Source organism: Mercurialis annua, linkage group LG5, assembly GCF_937616625.2.
Source record: "Mercurialis annua linkage group LG5, ddMerAnnu1.2, whole genome shotgun sequence".
NCBI classification, from domain to species: domain Eukaryota; kingdom Viridiplantae; phylum Streptophyta; class Magnoliopsida; order Malpighiales; family Euphorbiaceae; genus Mercurialis; species Mercurialis annua.
The window spans coordinates 1,158,711-1,181,926 of NC_065574.1; the positions used below are offsets into that span (position 1 = coordinate 1,158,711).

The window sequence follows — 23,216 nt, forward strand, 5'->3', positions numbered from 1 at the left end:
TTAATTTACACACAAAGAATAACTAACATTTAACTTAATTTTTTTTATTAATTACTCTTTGAATTTTTAAATAGTTATCAATTACTCAAATGTATAAATTTTAAAAAAATAGAATTAATTGATTAAAATTTGGTCTCAATAGTAAAAATTACTGATAAAAAAATTTAACTTAATGTTTTTATTGACAAACCTACTCTATTTGATAATGGTTAGCAGGAGTTAATTAAAAAATTTATTTTTAATTTAGTTCACTGTCTGCAGTGATATAGGTCAAATCCAGGATTTCTGAAGGATAACATAGGAACTTTACCAACCAGGCAAAAACTACTTAACAACTTAATGTTATTTGCTTATAAAGTTTGGGAATAAATTAATATTTAATTTTTTTATTATATATAATATAATTTTATATTTTCACAAAAAAAATTATAAGAAAATTGTGAAAAGCAATTTGATTGAACCTAATTCTTGTCACCAATATAGAGTTTTAGAATTTATGAAATTAATTATTGCCATGATAGATGTCAAGATTAAGAAGTGACATGTGTGGAAACTATCATCAATTGGCAAAATATATAGTAATCAGAAGTGCACTGCAGATAAAGGGTGGGAAATGGTTGGTTTATATTCATTAGTGGATCAAAGTTTGGAGGGATTCCCATTTATTTTAAATTGGATTCATATGAACTCACAATTCCTGTCATCTTCTATGTTTGATGTGCAAAAGATCTGGATCCTGTTTAATTTAAAAGATTAAAAGAGATTAAAAATTAATTTAATGATTAAAGTTAAAAAAATGAAATATTTTTAAAATCGATCGATGAAATTGTTCAACAACTCATAAAAACGACGACAACAAATGAATCGAACATTACTTTAGTATTGTATTTCGTGTAAGAATATGGATTCTATTTGAGTAGCTAGGAATTGCTATATATAGATTAAAAAATCGCCGTTATTTTTAAAATAATAATTAAAAGAGATAAAATAACATTATTATGTTTATAAAATCACTCTCTTATGTTGAAAAGTAAAAAAATAGATTTATGTGAAAAATAATAATGTTATTCAATAAAATTATTTACTCTACCTTATGTGTATGTATTTCAGTATTTGTACTTGTCATCTTCTGTATTTCGTTGCCGTAGTTGTCCCTTCAGTGCACAATGAAGTGTTTTCCGGTTATTCAGGGAGTATATACAAGAATGGCCGCTTTATATGTATTTTCCAACTTGCTTTCCCTATAACAAAATTAAAATGCGTGTTTTAATGCACGTGAGCTATCTAATACGAAAACTCGAATTCGAGATCTCCATAATTTTTACAAAGTAAAAATACCGATCAACCTGCTCTTTGATCGACAAATGGTGATAGCCATGTAGGAACTTTTATTTCTATTGAATGCATTATGCATGGAATAACAAACTATAGCTATATGTTTTTTTTCAATACATTTTATGTTGTGGAGTTCTCGTTAGTTTTTGAAATATTTTGATATTGTTTGTTACATAACGGTAGTTTGTATTAAATGTTTGTCGTCATGAATTCGATTATGTTAATGTTTGGGCTTTATTGTTTTTGTTTTTTGGCAATTCCATATTTTTCGATATGTTCTGAATTGTTCAAGTGTTTTTCGTGATTTGTATTCAAGATTTTTATACAATAACTCAAGCTTGTATGTTGCAAATACTTAAGTATAAATCAAGTTTATCAAGATTAAATAGTTGGGGAAAAAATCCCCTTTAAGTATATAGCTACAATTTTTTAGCAATATGAATTGTATTTCGTCAAAGAAACATTATATTTCTAAATTCCTAATAGAGAATTGCAGAAATGCTAAGTTTTGCCAAAAAAAAATTCTATGAAGTTCAAATCTCTAGTTTATTTATCCAATTAAAATGGCATAAGACAGACTCATTTTTTTTTCACAAGATTAACTTTAGAAAAATGCGCAGTTACAATACATGATTATGCTCCTGGAGATGATTTAAAGCAAGCAGTCTAAAGAGAGCTTTTATAAAAGCAATTTCTCCATTACTTTTGAAATTCTACACTGCTTTTCTTGTTTTTCCATTACTCGAACTTCCGTCTCTCCTCAATCATAGTCCGTAAACTTTATTTTTTCACTCTATTTTCCCTCAATCTATTTTGTATTGACGTCACTCCAGTTCTCTTTCCGTCAAAATTTAATATTGTGAAAGTAGGTTGGAGTCCTATTTAAACCAACAAATTTAATATCACTTTAAAACACTTGCTTCATGCTCACATTATAGTACCATTATATCATGAAATTTTAATAAAAACACAGCTGATATAAAATAAAAGTTGAGGGAAAATATAATAAAGAATTAAAAATTTAGAGACTTTGGTGAACGAGAGACGAAAGTTCACAGAATATCAATGAATATTATCCCACCCACTCAGGATACGACTGCTTCAGGATTCTGCTTTTAAACTCAGCAGTAAAAGATTTGACTTCTTATTTACATTTAACAATCAATTTTTCTATTTTTTTTGTAAGAATCCATGCTCGAAACATAAACAATCTAACATACAACACACCGCCATTTACAGAATTCAATGAAGAGTACGGTTCAAATGATGTATATTTACAACAGAGCGAAGAGACAGCAATTACCCTGGCTCATCTACTCGACGCAGGACCGAAGTACATGCAGATTGGTGGGTTGATCCTGAAAATGGAGAGAATTGCTGATGGTATTGTCCAGATTCCATCACCGCATATCAAACCCGATGCCACTGCTCCAGCGTAATCTTCTGCATCCTTCCGGTTTATTCTCTCCCAGATGAACAATATCACCGTCCCAACGAACATGTCGATTGCAAAATATGCTCCAATATAGAATGGGATTGCCATAGCCATTGGAATAGGGATAAACTGTGAGATTCTCTCAGGAGTCATATCCCGAAGAAGATTTACGACTAAAGCAGCTATAAAGAATCCACAACACATGGCGAGGCAATGTTTGGGCAGCTCGGAGAAGCCTTCAACACCTATTATGGCCATTTCCCTAAAAATAACTGCATACGGAGCTTTGTATGCACCATCAGGTGCGCCAATATCGAAGGCAGTCCAATACATCCAAAATGTCAACGGGGCAATAACACAGCCCATGGCTGTGCCCAACAATTGGCTCACAAACATCGACTTGGCTGACGATAGAGTGAGGTAACCAGTCTTGAAATCCTGCATCAGATCAGCTGCTGTAGATACGATTGACATCATCACACCACAAGCTGCTAAGCCAGCCACAACCCCACCATCAGTCCCGACCAACGAAGCAATAATGAAAAGACCGATCTTTCCATAGGTTGATGACAAACTCCAGTCTGTTAGCCCAGTGCCATAGGAGTTGCAGAAGGCAAGGGCTGGAGCAATAATGTATGAAATGAAAACAAAATACCACTTGAGGGGTGGAAAGATCATCGGAATTGTTGCTGTTGATATAGCAGCAAGTGCCACATATCCAGAAGCTGCAACCCAAGTGGGTAGCCTGTCTTTCAGAAATACCTCGTCTTTCTTTTTCTGTTCTTGTATCAACTTGGAAGTCTCATTGTCTGCCGAGGAACCATTAGAACAATCAATCTAAAGCGAAAGCAATGCTTTTTGAAATAGAAGCAGCTAATATTCTATATGCACCCAGCAGTCCTCAATAAAGATCACAGCTAGAAGCATATGCTTAAGAATATGTTAGTTTAATGAATCCTTTTAAATTAAGCTCCTCTTGGTTTTATCTAAGTTGTCAGTTTCTCAGAACAAACCTCATAATTTGCTCAAGTTAATGAGCTCCTAATTTAAAGCATCAATTACAACTGTTATTGCTTTCAGTTTAGGATCCTATTTCATCTCTTCCATTTGTCAACCTCCTAAAACGGTTTTTGAGAACAGCTTAACATGCCGAGCAACAACAAGAAAAGGCAAAGTTAACAATTGTTGTTGGTAAATAACACAGGAAATAGTTTTCTGACAGTTTCACAAAACTGTTATTAAGGCCAGCTGAATGTGATAGAGTGGTTGCTAACTTGCTTTATTTTCATTTTGGCATCAAAACGAGGCTGAGAAATAAATTAACATTTCAAAAATCATGTAGAAGATATATAACTGCACGACATGAGAAACAACCACAGCAAGCAAGAAACGGGCCGAGCAATATAGAAAAAGATCATGTCTTACCTTGAATCTCTCCAACTATCGGAAGGTGGGTTTCTTTGGTGCTATTGCAAATTTCCTTAGTTGTTATGGCAATAATCTTGATCAAATTGTACAGTCCGTCCCCAAGGATAAGGGAAATGGCTATAAATACCTGTGGACAATCCAACAGTTTGGGAGGAAAATGCCCAGAGAATAGTAAGAATTTTACCAGGTCACAAGCATACATGCGAAGTTAAAATAACTTGATATCAAATACACATTTCATTTTGGTACCAATGAAGCACTTTTTTTTTACGAATTAAGAAAGCTGAGAGTCGAAAAACTGATGGCAAATTGTGACATTGCTTTTCCATAAATAATCCTAAAAATAAGTCAAATTATATGCACATGAGGTGATTTTTCCATAAAAGACACAACGCTGTACTGTACCTTGTATCCGTAAAGACCCTTAAAATCATTGCTACCGAGATCAGCTGGATACCAGACCCCAGCATGTTGGGAGATGAAGGGCCATAGAAAGCCCCATGAGACAATAGCCCCAAGAAGAACAGAGGTGTTCACTATGTGAGGACATATCAGACCACATCCAACATAAGTTGGACTGAAGTCAAAATAAAACCTGAAAGAATAGCATCAAACGAGCAATTAACGTCATTGTATAAACTCGCTATATGTTGGTGATAAATCAAAAAATGGATCTGCTAGCCTCTTGCAAAGTTTCTTAAAGAAAAAGCTCAAAAAAGAACTAGAGAATAAACACAGCCTAAAATTAAGCAAACAAGCATACTGAAGGAAATCGAATTCCATAACTAAGTTTTAGAAAAGATATATCATCCTCAAAAGCATAAAAATAAAGCTAAAAGGGATGCTGATGAAATTATATTCCTTGCTAATAAATAGACAACATCGACTACATGGCAAATCAAAATTTCCTTTGAATGAGAACTGAAAGCAATACAAGCTTACGTGTTTTTGAATAGTGCCAACCCCAAGCTGGGAAAATTATCAAATCCACATGAGTCTCCGATTCCGCTGAAGAACCATTTAAAGCAGCTCCAAATTAAGCTTATGCTCAAGTATTTTCCAAGACAAGAAACTTGTTTCCTGTGAAAAGTTCACACGACACATGGTGATTAGGATTTACCATTCTCTCTTTTTTGCTTCACTTACTTCACTGACAATTCAAAACAACTTTTACTGAACAACAAAACAATCGAAGCAGCAATAAAGTTCCACTTTCCGTAACATTTCGTTTAAGTCTATTTCCTAGTAACATTCTCTAGCAGCTAAAAACTTTCAAGAGTAACTATATAATACAACAAGGAGCTTAATAATACCATCCATAAAAAAACATACCCTGCAAGTTCAGCTCCTGTGTTAGTGTGAAAGCTATTAATCAACATAGCTGTGGCAGTTCCACTAGGATATGTAAGCTTATAATCCATCACCATAACCTACATAATGAATTCAAAAACAAAATATTTCTAAAAAGCAGCTATTAAATACTAAAAAATTACTAAAATCAATAGGTAGCACAGACACATACACGGGGAAACAATACACTCAAACACGGCAAAACAATGTTATTTAAAGGTTTCCGAAGCCAAAAATGAAGTTTCGTATCCGAAACATTTCCGGAACGAGATAGGTTGAACGAATGAAGTGTCGGTGCTACCTAGGGCGCTATAATTTTATTTCAAAAAGGGGGGAAATTGTACCTTTCGAAGAGGAACAAGACTAAAAAGTCCCAAGAAACTAACAACAAACATAAACCCAATCATCCAAGACAATCCAGGATTCTTAACATCCTCAATCTTATTACCAGGATAATCAGGACCAATCAAATCATAAGTCTTTTTATCCATAGCAAGCAAATAAGATCCAAATCCACCTACAACAAATCCAACACAAAATCAAACTCAAAAAATTTTCATCATCACAAAAAAATTTAAAAAAATCAAAATCTCCATACCACTAAAAGCAAGGCCATAGCAAGCAACAACACACGTCTGAATAACAGTATTCTCCTGTTTGGTAAAGGGGGCAACACTAAACCCTAACTTGGAGAACACTCCAACCCAAGATTTAACTAAGAAAAACCCGAGCAAACCAGCAGCAACGTTCAACGACGGGATAATTCCGACGGTGAGATTGAGTTTATGTGTTATAATGCAAAAAAGGGTACCCAAAATTGCACTCACTACTAGCCCTCGGATTGTGATCTGCTCCTCCCATTCTGGGACGTGTTCGCACTCGACGGCGGCGGTTTTTTCGTCGGAGGGGCTGACGGGAAGGAGCAGAGGCTCGGAGATCTCGGTACCCATAGGAAAAGGAGGGGTGTGTTTGGAATTGAAAAAAGATTGAATGTTTATGAAGTGAAGAGGAGGAAATTTAAGAGATTGAAAGGTGGTTGAAAATGGGGAACAGTACTTTATGTAAGAATTTGGCTGGCGGGTAATAAGGAACGTGTCGTGATTTGATGGGCTGGGCTTGGCGGCAAAGTAACTGATATTTTTGTTTAGGGGTTCGATGAAGATGGGCCTCCTGGACTGGGTGGCTTTGGATATGCTTGCATTGATTTTCACTATGCTGACGAGTTTTCTTTTGTTTTATGACTTCAAGAATTTGTGACGTTGAGCCTATGGAATATGACACTGCTTAACAATTCTGTAATACCAGTCCCGATTAAATTTCATCTCACCATTTAATTCGTCTACAATCTTTTAACAATATCAACTTAACCTCTATAGCCCTCGCTTTACTATAAATTTTATCTTCTTCTTTTCAAAATTTCGAAAAAATTCCAATAGAATCCCGGATTTGAACCTACCACGGACTGTATATGGTATCGCACAGGTTAGCAACGTGAGATCCACTTCTTGAATTCTAGGGAGTGAAAAATGTGCGGGATTAACTTATCGGAAACTTACCAGTCGAAATCCGATAATAGGAGATTGGTAACAATTAGTAAATAAATCTCTCATATTTTCTATATGATGATTTGGAGCTTTGTGGTGTTCAAACTGTGGCAAATGTTTGAATAGAAAATATAAAGCACACATTAAAATTTTACTTCAGTCCAAATAAAAGGGTGCTGTTATATCACTATCAGTCCATTTAATTTTCTGTAATTACAAATTTTTAAATTTTAGAGTTAAACCTGCAAAGCATAAGTTTATTGTACAGGAACAATTAAAAAGAGTGTAGTATACTTTCTCATAAAAAAAATAGTATAAAAACTTAGGTCAACTTGAAGGTGACATTGGCAACTGACTCTACAACAGACGATTAGGCAATTATCTTTCTTAAACTTTGAATTAGATTGTTAATAAAGGTTTCAAACAAGGGAAAAATATTGTTATTTGCAAGTTCATATTTCAGATGATGAAACTTCAATCTAAACAGAAGAGATGCTGAAGTGAACATTATTAGAACATTTTAATAATCACATATCCATCAGCATTCCCAGCAAATTGGTAAAGTTCAAAATGTACGAGACGCTTCATAGAAGCGCACAATCTTCCGGATCTACAAAGAAAAACAAAGCAATCCCAAGATATGGAAAAAAGAAAAAGCTCTGAGCGCCCAACTTGAGTTCAGGTGCAATTTATATCAAGCAGTTTGTAGAAGAAACTCAAAGGAACTTCCTGTATGGCCTGCCTGCATCTTCGTCTTGCATGTGCTGTCGGTGGGCATGATAAGAACGTTTAATTAGTAACAGGTTAAGCACAAGAAATAAAGCAAACGTCAGTTTTGAGCTACAGGATGATCTACAAAAATCAAATAAACTGCTACGTAATCTCTGATGAGAGCAGAAGCATACTGGATCTAAGAGTGCAAATCCTGCTCATGTTCAGGGAACAAACTTATTCATGCATAAAAGCACTAATTCCCCAGACGTGAGCATTGCGGTGATCTATTATAGCCAAATAAAGGTAATAGAGAGCTAAAAAAATCATAAGGCAATGATTTAGCTGCTGAATGGAAAACCCAATGCAATTTTAACTCATCCATCGGTGCAGAACCTATATGATTTGGTAAACAGGCAATGAAAGGCTTAAACAATTACCATTAGGCGAAGTAACTTTGAGCAGCTAAAAATACATGCACAAACCCCAAACTCTAACTCAATTAATTTTGAGTGAGAACCTAACATTCTATTTTCACTCAGTTTCTCGGAAAAACTGGATACCACCAGTAGACTAAATTTAATATCATCATTTTCCACATATTCTTACAGAATTTAGATAAAAAAATAACTAAGTTCCACGGTCAATTGCACGAAGCAATCAAATTTCTGATCCTATAAGACAAAATTCAGTAATCAGCACACTCAACCACCTCTGAGAAAAGAATAACTGAGAAAATATGATCAGACAGTTACCAGTCTATCTAAAGTTTGGAATACAATACAAAACAAACCTAAGATCGCGACAATGATTAAGGTCATCTTTTCAAAGTATTTACGGATTCTCTTACAATAGCTTCAAGAATATTATCTATCTAATTAAATGGTTGTTCAAGAACACTGAATAACCAGATAGGATCAGATTAATTGAACTCTTAACTAGTCTCTGCTAGACCGACAAAATTTCCTGGGAGATCAGGCTGAGCACTTGTACAACGGCAGCTATGCTTATCGACGATTATAACTTGTTCGACTAAAACATGAAAAATGAAAGTCAAATGTACTACTGTTTAACTTATCCATACAAGTTAATCAAAACCCTAATATAACAGTTTATCCCTATCTATAAAAGTCAGACAATCATCTCAAGTAGAAGAAATTTCCAAACCCTAATTTAATCATATCAAGAAGAACATCAATAACATAATACTACAACAATAAATTAAAAATACAATTAAAAATACGGATCTGAATCATAAAGATCGGAGAGGAAATTTTACAAATTCTCGGACGATGCCTTTGTAGACTAGAACAGGTAGAGCGATGCCGAAAATGCCGATTAGGGCAAAATTCCGACGAGTCCAACGGAAATTCTGCTCGAGAGTTTCTCTTGCCGAACCCCAATCTTCAATGAATTTGTTCTTGTTTGCTTCCATTCCTCCCCCCATTTTTACTTATTTTTTTAATTTTTTTGCTCTGCTCTGCTCTGTCTTCTTCTTCTTTGTTTGTTTGATGATTACAGATTACAAGGATTAGCATAAAACGGCTCGACGTAGTGTCAGTGGCCAAGCAGAATTTGGGCTTCTCAGTTCAAAAGTCTGGGCTTTGATGGGCTTGTTGATTTAGCGTTTATCCCACAAATCCATCTTCAAATGGGCTCATCATAAACACGAGCAAATTAGGTTGAGTTCCATGAGATATGTCATAATTAACAGTTTGATATCTTTTATTTTAAAAGTCTACTTAATGGTCATTTAGTTTTAATTTCGTTATCTGAGAGACTCTTCTGTTAATTTGAGGGAGTAAATCGTTTAATGCACTACAAATGAGGGACCAAATCGTTTAATAAAATTAAAAGTGGAAGACTAAATCATTCACGAAATTAAAACTGGAGTACCAAATTGTTTAAAAATAAATGTCAAAATTAATGGAGGGGTCTTATAGTTAGCGGAATTGAAACTGAGAGACCATTAAGTTAATTTTTAATTCAAGAGACCAAACTATTAATTATAATATACTTCAAGAACCATAAAGTAATTTGCTCCATAAACATCTTTGGTCTCATGATGTCGGGTATTTTATTTGAAAGGACGTTACGCTATACAAAAATCTCAAATTGGATATTACACGATTTTTGTTATAAAATAGATACTAAACTAATTAAATTGTTTCAACAGAAGATTATCCATCAGAATATTAAATAATTCTAACAATATAACTATTTAATATATTTATTCAAAATAATTAAATGCAAGTCATAGAAACACAATGTAATCGACACATTTACATAAATGAATGTATGTGTGTGTGTGTGTGTGTGTGTATAACATGTTTACTTGAATGATTATTTATATTATGTATAAACTACTCGATTAACCCTTAAAATTATGAAAATAGAACATTAATTGATGATATGTTCGATTGGGTTCAAATGATTTGAAGAATTAAATAGACCATAATATCTTCACTCTATAAAATATATTCTTTATGTTAAAGAATGTCTCTTAAAATATGGATAATTGTTTCTGGTATATCTAAACTATCGCTTTATTTCATGACCGAACTTTAATTTTTTGGTATTGAACTTTATTTTTATTTTACAAAGGTTTTCTAGTCATCATGATGATGCGACGGCCGAATTTTTCCACTTGGCAATCATTATTGACTTATTTCTTGAGCATAATTTCAGTTTAAAAGGGAATGTTTCGACCAAATTAAGCATATGTATCAAGTTTCTAGGTAAAAAAAAAGTAAAATCTAGTTGTGATATATGCATTTTTTAACCGAAAAATCTCTTGTCGAAACAAAATTGCATTTTAATGATCAAATTAAAAACAATTAGTAACCAAATTAAAATGAATTAACATTTGGTCGTTAGAATATAAAAAAATGATAATGTTACCTTCAGGGAAAATTACTCTTTAAAATATCTTTAGAGATACTCTTATCAAACAGATTCACACGCAATTCAAATTATTATTTTCAAAAACGTACTAGGTGGGTTTTTAGCCGTAATCCAATGGACGGATCCATCTAAAAGAAGATCAAACACAAAAGTCCTGAAAAGACCTAAATTCGACCATTTTCAATATTTTTGACTAATTCAACTAAAAATTACATTGAATAGATTGGTAAAATAATAAAAAATAATAAGATATTAATTATATAAAAACACCAAATCAAGCCGATCTACTACATTAAATTATTAAATTAATGGCTCTTATGGTTCGGCCACGGTTCGACGTTTAAACCAATATTAAAAAAAGGGTAGCTACTTTATTCATTTTTTTTGAAATCAACATAGAAATATATAGTAGCTCTAAACCATAGCAATTACAATCGTACGATTCGAAATTTTTTTGATGAAATGACATAGAATAAGACGTCTATGCTATAACACAAAAAATTTGATTGTAAACCGCCTTCCAAATCTGAAAAGTAGGGTTGCGGAGTTAATATGATACAACCTATTATTTCCTATTCGGTTTGATTTGATTTTTTTTATCCGGTTTGCTTTTTGCACACCCTTATATATTGGGGTTGATAAGCTTTCGAATCAAGCAAAAAGTGTTACAAAATGGACATATGTGTTTGGAAAACATTGGAGTGGAAAGTAGGATTTGATTTATGATGGAGCCAATCCTTTATTAGGTGTAATGCGATGCGATTGGCAATAGGAATAAATGTTTCTATAAACTTACATAAATACAAGCTCGTGTGCCAATAAGAAATTAGATAAACCATACCCATTTCACAAACCAGCTCGTGGAATTCACATGGTCGCTATATGGTCATGATTAGATGCATAAAAATTATAATAGACCAATCCAAACTGTCTCACAAATTTGAAACTTTAGTGTTCGTCTTTTTTTGTTTGCACAATTTATAATAAAATTAAAAAAGGTTAACCCATCAAAAAGACTTCGTACTTTTAAATTTTTATCTGTTAAATATCTCTTTAAAATATTCATCAAAAAAAAATATCTCTTTAAAATATGTTATTCAATACGTTTTATATTATATTTTCTATTTAATAGATCTTTGTATAGATCAAAGATGAAAGCGTGTCACTCGTCGGCATTAAGAGATTAATAATTTTCACGTAAGAAATGAAAGAGAATCAAGTCTCTTGCGTGTTTCATATAAGTAGAATGTACTTTTTTTCCGTCCAAAGAAAGCTTAATTTGTGGTGAATTTAATTTGTTTTATAGTTGTTCGTTCCGTAGCTAAAAATGAGGATCCTTCAATATCCAGCTAACCCATTTACTGCTCTGTTTTGACACATTTGGTCAAGCTTGTCTCAAGTATCTTGTTATGGAATGAAAAGCTACTGGGACAAGTCACCTGATAAAAGTATGCGACTGGCTCTTACTTTAGTTCACCCAATTACTATTATTAATACCTATCGATCATGATATACATCATTCCTTCAATGAGTCGACGTAGGGCTATGCAGTATTCGATCAAAACCGAGTTGACAGACCAAATCTAATCAAATTGAAAATTGCGTAAATTATATGATTTGATTTCGGTTGAGTGTTTAGAACTTTAACTTAACCAAACCGACAAAAATATATTTACGAGTATAATTGACAGACTAAATCAAACCAAAGAAATCCAAATATTATATGGTTTTATTTTGGTTTTGAATGTGGAAAATTTTAATTTAACCGGACCAACCGAAATATTTTTATATCTATAAGATACTGAATATGCATCATATACCTTAATGTGTCCTAGTGCTAAAAATATATATTTTATTCATAGGGGTTATGGTTTCTAATCCTAGCACCTTATGTATTCTTTTATTTTTGTTATTCAATAACCAATCGGTTATAACCAACCAAAAAAAGGTTAGTTTACTTTGATTTGATCAACGAAAAAATTAATAACCAAAGGGTTATGGGGTGGGACAGATCAGTGACTGAACCAACCGCTGCTCATCCCAACACTTACGTAGGTTCCAATTATTTTATACTTAGATAATAAACATTAAACTAGGAATTTACTAGGAATTTTTCATCCTACATGACATTCCTTCTATATTTGTAACCACAAATTTAAAAGATGAAGTCTAAAGATACACCAGTACATCATCATAAGATATTAGCTTAAGATTTCAACTTAGTTTTCATCTAATGAAAATTTAATCGAACACCCTTATATATGAGAAAAGGAACCGAGTCTTAGAATGTTATGCAAAGTGGAATTTTCATGTGAAAGAAGACATTGAAAAGGAACAAAAAGTTGGAGATAAACTAATAAGTATTGAAAAAAACATAATAGGAAGAAGTCATTAGTATATAAGCTTTCCTGCATTCGCAATTTGCAACGTTTTCCAGGAGATCTTTCACGGTTTGAGTTTGTCATCTTCGTAACAGTGCAATCGAAACATATCCCTGGATGCACAGAACAGTTTGGTTCAGTTTGTTTCTCGGTTCGGTTTGGTTTGCATGAAAAGTGAACTGAACTTTTTTTATCCCAATAGCAAACCAAACCGAAAAACCTTTTTTATAACTTCAAACTGAACCTAACAGAATTTGTTGGTTCGATTCGATTTGATTTTTGCACACCTCTACCGTTATGAAGATGACAAACTCAATTATTCCACAATAATTTTCGGTTCATCTTCTTAATTATTCCACAATAATTTGACATTAACGTGCTTTTGAAATAGGAAATCAAGTATCGGCTCCTAATAAATGGTAGATAGACACGTGGTCAAACAACTAAATGCTGAGGTCTTACAAATTTTTATTATGCTGCTGCGTCAACAACCTTGCAGAGCACAAAATGGTTCGCAACACCATCGCAGCTGTTATTGTCATCCTGTACAATAAAGAACATCAATCAAGGTTTGTCCCAATAATCAACAGTGCATATCAGTAGTTTTCCAAGTTATACTCATATAATTCATAATTGAATATCGCCGCGTGGAAACAGACTTTAGCATTTTTCGCTGCCTAGGATAACTGTATAAAGGACACTTGTAGTTGTAGGATAAGTTAAAACATACCAGAGCCAGCAACTTTGATGGGTAGGCTCCTCAATAATGTTTATAAAAATCAAGGGCAATAATGGCAACTTAAGATGTGCAACTAAAGTCATGAATGATGTCACAATCATGCTGAATCAAGTTTATGATACCATAACAAAAACCACGATCAACTCACAGCTGAATGCCTCTGGGTCATGCAAAAGCAGGCTCTGAGTCAGTGAAAGTTCTTCAAATAAAAAGACTGAAAAGTATGATCATGGTAAAAAATATTGCTCCTGTCCGGGGTTCTCATAGAAACGACGACTTCAAATTCTGACCTACAAGGAAGCAAAATAGGTCGCATAAATAACATTACAGCTTGTTTGGAAAAGAATAGTCTAATAGCAAAAAAAGAATAATCACATCTCTTAAGCTATCAAAATATTTGTAGATGGCCACATAACAAGGATAAACAGCATGAATTACGCATAAGAGTGATGATTGATGATGGCAGCAATGGTAATAATAAGAAACATATCAACAAACAAGATCCAGTTTCAGGGTGTATTATACTATAACCGTTTAGTTAGAAGCATTTTACTAAAAGCATTTGCTAAATAGCTCAGAAGATTCTTCCTTCCCTGTGGGGTTCATGCGAGCATAATTTATAAATTTTTAATTTTGACCCACATCATAATCACTTTTTGACCCACAATTTTTCTTTGGTCCTACTATTAACACTGCCCTGCTCTTTTACCGAAAAAACCTTGTGAGAAAGACATGACAAACAAACTTTTTACACAGAAAAATAATCTGTATGAAGATGTGATTGTGTTCCCATGCCCATCTATACATTTATGTATGCATCCATTAGCAAATATATGTGTTTACAGATGCACATATTAATGTATAGCCAACATAATGGATGCAATCGTGATAAACTGCACCTATTTTGAGAAATGAATAATCTGCACCCATACATGTCTCCAAACAGCCATCTCAAGTATGCATGGTAAACTTTTGCACCAACCAACTTGGAGATCTCCTAACTACTCCAAATTCTGATATGATCTTGACAAAGAACAGCCAACTAAAAGCTTGTTTCTATCTAAATGTTTCTCTCTACCGACATTCATACCAGACCCTTCTATCACCCACTGACTTCCAACTCATTCAACAATCATGATGACAAGATCTTTACTTTTATCCTGTTTAGATGATCCTATTCTCTTGCTTTAAAACCCTATTTCCCTTGCATATCTATATCTCTCTTTCTATTTGATCCCTTATATCAACAAAAGCAATCTAAACATCAAGCTGTTTGAAGAAAGATCAAAATGAGGGTAAGTTCATTATACTCGACCAAAATTTAAATAGCAGAGATATTAGTGATCATTCAAGTTCATCTATGTAATTTTTTTGTTTGCAGTTACTAGGTTGGATGCACAATAAATTACGGCATACTAGCACGCCGCCATTCAAGGATTTGACAATAGGTACCCCAACCATATTCTAAATTTTGACACGCACAAACATTTATGCATACTAGAACTTCCTATAAAATAAAAAATAACTCAAGAGGAGAGAGTAACCGAGTTTAAGTGTGGCTATCTCTCCTGTTTCAGAATTTCAGACATTAGACGATTCTCACCAAACCATGATCAGAAATTATTAGACCTAACCTTGTAATCAATTATCAGTATTTCCACATAGTTTCACAAATAACAGTTTATTTACATATCCTAACTTTTCACAATACGACCATCTCCAGGGACCTATTATTCTTGTCTTTCAGCAACAACATCCCCTGACGAGAAAGTCCACCATTCAGGACCAAGGTTTGACTCTAGATACAACAAAGGAGGAAAAAATATATCTGAAATTGAAGCCAAGGTATTGGATGCAAACTATGAAGATGAAACCTCTACAGCCATGTCTGAGCTTTTTCATGGCTTTCTTGCAATTGGAACTCTTGGTTCAAAACCAATCAACAGTGAGCCGGCAACACCAACATTTCCATTGTCTTTTGAAAATAGTGTAGATGAAAAAACAGAGGTGACAGAGAATGAATTGAATCTTCTTAATGATGAACTAGAAAAATTTCTTGAAGCTGAAGCTGAAGAAGAAGGTTTCAATGAATCATTGGCAAGGAGCAGTTATGTAAGCACTATTACACTCAGCGGCATGCAAATGGAGGGAGCAAATACTGAAGATAATGGAAAGACAGCACTATTTCCCCTTCAAGAATACTTGTTTAACTCATTAATAGAACTTCCGGAAACAGGAGTTGATGGAAAGAAGGAAAAGGCATCACTTGGAGAGATGTTTCAAAGAACAAAGATTACAGAGGATATTTGTCCAGAAGTGGAGGGGAATGAGAAGATGCATGCAAAGCAAGCACATAAGCCTGCTAAACACCTCATCAAGAAGATACTGAGAAAACTTTATGCTTCATCAACAAAATCGGAGCATGCTGCCAGTAATAATGCCGCCAGTTTTTTTTCAACCAAGAAAAAGTTTAACAAGGTGCGTTTACCAGCTCTGCATAGACTATCACATGTCTCGTTTCCATGACCAAGCAGTACACATCTAACTGAAACTTTCTATTAGCCAACAAAATACCATCACCATAATCTCATCAAAATTTACAATTAATTAGTTCCACCAGAGTTTTGATTCTCTTCAGTGTTGATATGCAGGTTCTAAGAATGTTTCATAGAAAAGTTCATCCTGAAAACCCTAAAGCTGAAAAAGAATTCATCCAGTCACAGGATGAAGAACATATAAAGTTCTCTCCAGGATTAAAGTCAATGGAAGAGATGCCATGCTACAAGAACACCTTGAATCTATCACAGTATGTTCTGAGTGGCAGTGATTCAAGTGGAAACCGAGAACACTGGATCAAAACAGATGCAGACTGTAAGTGCTTACACCTCTTAACTTTTCAAATAACATAGCTTATTTTAACTATGATCCATAAGGCTAGGCATGGATCTGAATCTCCCGAACTAAACTGAATAATTGATCCGAAAATATCTAATTTTGAGAATCTCTGTTAACTTTTGATTTTCTCCAAATCAAACCACAATGGTGTGAATTTGGATCTTAAATGTTATCAGTACCGAGATCCAATATGAATCGTACTGTATTGCATTGAATAATGATATTAAAATATTATAAAAACAATCACAATTATATGCATTTGTCAACCTACAAATTAAAAATAACAATAATTAATATTTTTGTTAGTGAACATTTAAGTTAAATGATTTATTAGAGCTTAAACTAAATATCCAGTTATAAGCCTACAAAGTTTGTCCAATATCAACTTTTAATTTTAGATACTACCCTTTCAAGTATCAAGTTATCCAATCATATTATTGACTGCTGCCAAAAAAAAAATATACCTTTGAAAGTGTACTAATAAATAAATTGCTATTCTTCCTGATGTTGATTTTGTTAGATACTACCCTTTCAAGTATCAAGTTATGCAATCATATTATTGACTGCTGCCAAAAAAAATTTACCTTTGAAAGTGTACTAATAAATAAATTGCTATTCTTCCTGATCTTGATTTTGTAGACTTGGTACTGGAGCTGTAGGGGACGAGCTAAAATAGAGGTGCAATGTGGTGTCGACTGATATTACCTATACTCTTGTGTATTGTGAGTGATTGGTTAATGACTCAAGTAACTGGAAAGAATCTTATTTCCCGTGTATTTAAATGATTGTGGCCTGTGGGTGCTAAATATCATGTAAACTTCAAATTCGCAAACATGATTTGAATTATATGTTAGTGTCATTGATGTTGTAAGGAATTGTTCAGTCTTCATAAAAAATAGTATTAATCATGAAAAGAAATAATGCTAGGAGGACCAGACCTATAATATATTATCAGGAGTCTGGTTAAAGCAATTGATCACAAATCAAACGTCAGGCAAAGTGGTAAAAATTACCGGTATATGCAAAAGGGTACAAAAGCACAATGTTAACCAACAATTGAAAGTTCATGCTTAAAATTTTCAATATTCTATTAATTTGTGAAGGAACAAAATAAAGAGAGGGTTTGTGGGGAGAAAAACAGATGCAAATAAGTTGCTGATGTTTAAAACTAAAGCCTCTCCTTGTGGATGTTCCTCTAACTCATCTACCAATTTTTAGTTCATTTGAAGTAAGCCTAGAATTACCAGCTACTCTTCTCTACACCTAAAATTTTGATAAGCTAGCAAACATCAATGGTGGTACTTGCCAAAGGGGCTAAATCAACTTTTGTAAGCACTTGCAGTTTTATCTTTGTATAAAACCAGAGATGGAAGCTGCTAATATTCCTTCTCGCCCCTCTATCAAATTTCATATTTACAGTAAAATTAATTTTTTTTCTTTAGTAGGGAGCGAGTTACAATTTAAGGAAGCTTGTTTAATGGTATATTTATTGATGCTATATTTAATGTATCACTAGAAAATTAGGTGAGACAGAAAGACATTTTTGAAGCAAGGTCCTTTCCAGCACCATATGCCCCGTTCTCTAAGCCCCCTTACATCACAGCTTCTCTTTCTATAGGCTGTTAGGCACCTCAAATTTGTGCAGACAAATAACCCTTATATCAATAAACTATAATCCCGCCAAATCTAATTTTATACTTAAAACATAAGAAAGACCAAAGGTTTTGAAATGTGTGTACCACATGGAGAAAAACTCTATACCTAGCATCCATGCCTACATTAAGCAGTAAGCACTATGAGAGAAAAATTAAATGGACTTTGACTAGTCATTTTTTTCATAGTAAATGACTCTAAGAACTCGATTTGTAACCATATACCATAAAATGTTGGTAAGGTAGGAAGAATAGACCCGTGTCATATTGGAAGCAGCTCTTCCTTCAGAAATCCACCCATCTCCATCCTCCATGAATGATCAACTAGAGCTGCCAACTCTCTGCGAAAGACGCAAGAAAGATTAAGGTTCAACATTTTAAGCTGTGAAACTGATGAATCAATTCTTGCATTCAGGAAAACAGTTCAAGTATAGATAAAAAATTGCAGATAGATAAGGTTGAGTAAGTCATCACATCAGACATATCGAACAAAATGAATATTGTATTGAAATACAATAACTCAAGTAACGTTTGTACTACTTCAATCCTGAGTTCTCAAAGCCAAAATGATTAAATGTAAACTAAATGTCAATGCTCACAGAGACGATAAACTCATATGGTAAAATAACTTATAAAATAATTACTAGAAGATAAACACTTTACCAAGAGCCTGAAATTAATTACTGGGTTTCTTGTAAGGATTGTCCAATAGGGAAACATTATCTGTGTATAGATTCTTCTCACAAAGACAGGTTTGGGTCAACACTCACAACTAGGACTTGAGCAACACCTAAGAAGATGTATAATACCACAAATGATCCTTTTGTTTTTCTTTCTATCTTTGAAGAAATGCGGTCTATCGGGTTCTATTGTTGTTGAGCTAAATGATTAAGCAAAATCGTAAACCTGCATGCAATAAGGCATTACAGGATATGGATCCTATTCTATGGAAACGAAATCATCCTTTTGACACATTCTAAATGAAATCATTGTGGTGAACATATCTAGCCATCCATTACTGTGCCAACAGCATATTAGACCAAGTTTTATATTGTGGTGAACATATACACTAAGATAAGATATGCTTCATTGTCTTGAAAGCAGCAAAGAGTAATGATTAGCACTTTTTTAACTATAATTCCTCAAAAATTATTTTCTTCCCAAAGTTATGAATCTTCTGATATGACTCTTCCCAGCACATGAAACATAAGAATAAGTTGTACTCTTCCGAGCCTCAAAATACAAAGTTGTACTCTTCCCAAGACGTAGAGAAGACAAAAGAGCAACACAAGAATTTGATACGATTTTTTTTTGGAAGCATCTTATACGTATTTAGATTGTAATAAGTTGCCAAGAACGTCCACTGATTTGAAGAACATAAACCTTTTAGCATTTCATTTCAGTTGGATTTTGCTCTCTTTTATCAAACATAGGAATAGGAGATTTCAAGGAAATTTCATCAGTAATTGCTAAAAAGATCACCATAGGAACAGCAAAGAAAAAAAAGATTAGAAGGAAAACGTAAAAAAATATATATTGAATTTTTTATTCTTACTTGAGGTCATGACTGACAACAAGTACGGTTAATTCTTTCTTTAGCTGCTTTAAAAGCTTTACAACATCTGCACGCGCCTTCCAATCTGGCCACCATAGCAGCATTGACAAAAATATAACACATTTCATTACTCCAACATTTTGAAAATGATAATTTCAAATTGAAAATCTAAACAATACAGTAGACCATAAAGGGGCAGTGAGGCATAAATACTAATATGCCCAATTCTTAGAGCTTCAGGAAGTAATTTAATATTTGAATGGTCACAAGGTTAAGTATTGGCATTTTTAGTTTGCAAGTTATGGGCTCAAGTAAACTTCCATTTGTTTTCTGTACTAAAACCCAACCAATCCTGGTAATTAGTTGCTGCATTTTCCACATTTTAATGGAGGTTATTATGGGTCCAAGCCCTGGATCAGAGGGAGTATTACTACAGCTGCTGTGCAGCTAAGATACTCATTATTGCTGCTCGCTGATGACGAGAAAGAGAGCAAAAAGAAAAATCCCTAGCATGGTTGGAAAAACTTTTATCATGCAACTTCAGCGAGTCTTTTGGCTATGATCAGATAGACCTTAGCACAAGATTAAATGGCTAAAATTAATATGCAGATCTATAGAAACTTGCAGGCTTCTTATTTGATTACTGATTGTTTCAACTTGATCATTTTGTTCATATTTCATAAACCGTAAAATATACAAGGAAGACAAACGGACATAGAAACCAAAAAGAACTGGATGAGATTCATACCAAGCCCCGCAAGAGGTTCATCCAATATCAACAGATCAGGGGCTTGTACCTAAACGTCGAAGCAAATAAATTGCTCATATATAAGCCACAAATAGCACCGTTATACAGTTATCAAAGACTGGTTAAAGCATGCAAAGAGATAAGTGTCAATTAATATAGATATACTTAGTACTTACTAACTGGATTGCCAAAGCAAGCCTGCGTTTGTAGCCACCACTTAGGGAGTGAGGATCTTTCTCCAGGGAGATCCCATTTAATCCAACCTGAGTTTTCATTTTAAATACAAATTGGATTTTACAAAGAATCAAAAGTTGCATGCCCTATAATGGAAAAAACCTCGAAAAGATAATGTAGAGACAGATACAAGTGTCATGTGGAGAAGAACGGAAAAATAGTTGAAGCATTGGTTAGATGAAAAAAAATACCGAAGTGATAGCTTTCTGAAGATTCATAGTAAGATGTTCCTTCAATTGAAGGCTTCCCTTTTGCCTTGGCCAGCCAAATATAACTTCATCAAGTATAGTATCTGCCACAAAGTACCTAGGTAGAAACTAAGCAGTTCTTTTAGAAGCTTCAATAAAATACCTTGAGAAAATATAATGTGGTTTCATAGAATTTGTCTAAGAGACTATATTCTTCGTTCTAAATGAACATTTGCACAAAGGATTATTTCGCTTCCACTTCTAGACTAACAAAAGCAAGCTAGATAATGACAAAATGGTCTAACCTGCATTAGTTTACATGATAAGAACTGGAAGGAACACCAAAGATTTTTAATAAAAAAAAACAAGCACGTTTTTTTATTTAAGGAAAACAGAGAGAGTAATTGACGAAAAGACCTTCGCATGTTTTCACGTAGAGATAACCACAAAATCCAAGCTAGTTTACATATTCAAAGACAATTGATTTTTAAGAAATTTAATGCAAGTGACTATTGAATGACTGTAGAATACCTCTCGGGAAACTGAAAGACGATGCCAACTCTTTCCGGAGATAACTTTTTAGAAGATTGACACGGATTCTTATCATCCCCATATCTCTGAATGCAAATAGAACCTGATGTTGGTTCACTTAACCCTGCAAGAATCTGCCAACAATAAAATAACCAAGTTAAATCATTTCCAACTCAAACAAATAACAAAAACAGCAGCAACAATTATCATCAAACATAAAGAAAAAATAAAAAACAAAAAATAAAACCTGCAATAGTGTAGTTTTTCCACTCCCACTCTGTCCAAAAATCAAGCCAAAACTGTAAAAATAAGCCAAATATTATAAAAAATTAAATAACATAAATTTAATAAAAATTAACATATCATATTCATACCTTTTTTCAGGAAGAGAAAATTTAACTTTATTTAAAAGGTTGAGCCGTGTTCCAGGAGGCCTATAGCTAACGTCCTTAATCTAAATTAAGCAGATAATATAACATCAATTACTTAGCTAATTAAACTTTAATTAATTAATCAATTACCAATCTGCAACTTAATTATTCTGAAATGGAAAAAAAATTGAAGGCTTACCTCAAAGCAAGAGTAATCACAGGAGACTTTAGGAAACTGATTAACTTTATTGGAACTGAATTTCCTGCATTTAACAAAAATAATTGAATTAGATTTAGGAAACTAATGAATTAAGTTTAATTAGTTGTTTTATATATTAAAATTAAAGAAATGATTGCCTGTAAGGAAATTTTGGTGAGAATGAGACTGCAGATTGATATTGAAGCGGTTTCTGAAAAATCAAGGAGGAGATTGAGAAGGTGGAGGTAGCCATCTCGGCGGCCGGAGTTTCAGTTGCGGTGACAGCCGAGGTGGTTTTTGGAGCTAAAATTGGTAACTTTTAAACGTGAATTTAAAATTGTAAAATTCATATCATATATATGCGAGGACATAAATATCAATTTTACCCTTTAACTTGTATGTAATGGATAATTAACACCAAGATGAACTTTTTTATCAATTAGATCAAATTAGAGTCATTAAAGACTTAACTGTTAAAATAAAATTGAAATTTTGCATAACTACTTATATTAAATTGCTAAAAGTAAAACAGTGACTACTTATTATAAATTTTCGTTTTTTTGTTTTTAAAAATAGTAAAAAATAAGTTAATGAGATAAATTGAATTTGTCTTTATAAATTAAGTCTTTAACGAATTTAGATCCAATTGAAAAAGTTTGACAAGTTGAAGAAGTATGTTGACAAAAACAAAAGTTTGTTTTACTGTTAATTGTCCATCAAGTGCAAGTTCAAGAGACAAATTACTATTTAAATTTAAAATTATTTGCATATAAAATCTCATCATTTCGCGTTTGTGCAACATTTAAAATTTGGCATAAAATAATATGTCGTTTCAGTCATTAAAACCACCAAAACGACATGTTTTGGTGAAATAAAAGTCTTGGTGCTAGAAAATATCAAAAAAAAATTGCACTAAACTTTAAATATAATGCTTAAATCGATACAAACTTGAAAAGTTAAAGTTTTTTATGCAAAAACCCTGAAATCTATTTTTTTTTTAGCCAAATCCAACACCC

The 23,216-nt window shown here is 33.2% G+C and overlaps 3 protein-coding genes across 7 annotated transcripts; 1 reads left to right on the forward strand and 2 right to left on the reverse strand.

The window, feature by feature from the left end:
* Positions 1 to 2,386: 2,386 nt before the first annotated feature.
* LOC126681180 (probable metal-nicotianamine transporter YSL6) lies at positions 2,387 to 6,606 on the reverse strand. The gene is made up of 7 exons (XM_050376621.2): positions 6,147 to 6,606; positions 5,893 to 6,065; positions 5,531 to 5,628; positions 5,141 to 5,278; positions 4,604 to 4,793; positions 4,196 to 4,325; positions 2,387 to 3,579 (listed from the first exon to the last, which is right to left on the reverse strand). The coding sequence occupies exons 1-7, from the start codon at positions 6,496 to 6,498 to the stop codon at positions 2,645 to 2,647; spliced, it is 2,016 nt and encodes a 671-aa protein (XP_050232578.1). The 5' UTR covers positions 6,499 to 6,606; the 3' UTR covers positions 2,387 to 2,644.
* A 6,433-nt stretch (positions 6,607 to 13,039) lies between these two features.
* LOC126682283 (ABC transporter I family member 11, chloroplastic) lies at positions 13,040 to 22,536 on the reverse strand. Of its 5 annotated transcripts, XM_050377894.2 has the most exons (13): positions 22,359 to 22,535; positions 22,201 to 22,264; positions 22,005 to 22,084; positions 21,878 to 21,929; positions 21,631 to 21,764; positions 21,103 to 21,217; positions 20,854 to 20,940; positions 20,678 to 20,726; positions 19,930 to 20,014; positions 18,600 to 18,715; positions 13,976 to 14,117; positions 13,551 to 13,631; positions 13,040 to 13,201 (listed from the first exon to the last, which is right to left on the reverse strand). In XM_050377894.2, exons 1-10 carry the CDS (start codon positions 22,451 to 22,453, stop codon positions 18,637 to 18,639), a joined length of 840 nt encoding a protein of 279 aa, XP_050233851.1. In that variant the 5' UTR covers positions 22,454 to 22,535; the 3' UTR covers positions 13,040 to 13,201; positions 13,551 to 13,631; positions 13,976 to 14,117; positions 18,600 to 18,636. The 5 variants fall into 5 exon arrangements, with proteins under 5 accessions (XP_050233851.1, XP_050233852.1, XP_050233850.1 ...); XM_050377895.2 differs by lacking the exon at positions 13,040 to 13,201 and having other exon boundaries at positions 13,405 to 13,631; positions 18,632 to 18,715; positions 22,359 to 22,536; XM_050377893.2 differs by lacking the exon at positions 13,040 to 13,201 and having other exon boundaries at positions 13,405 to 13,631.
* On the forward strand, positions 14,596 to 17,597 carry LOC126682282 (protein LAZY 1). The gene is made up of 5 exons (XM_050377892.2): positions 14,596 to 15,122; positions 15,209 to 15,275; positions 15,551 to 16,305; positions 16,479 to 16,698; positions 17,362 to 17,597. Exons 1-5 carry the CDS (start codon positions 15,117 to 15,119, stop codon positions 17,379 to 17,381), a joined length of 1,068 nt encoding a protein of 355 aa, XP_050233849.1. The 5' UTR covers positions 14,596 to 15,116; the 3' UTR covers positions 17,382 to 17,597.
* Positions 22,537 to 23,216: the final 680 nt, after the last annotated feature.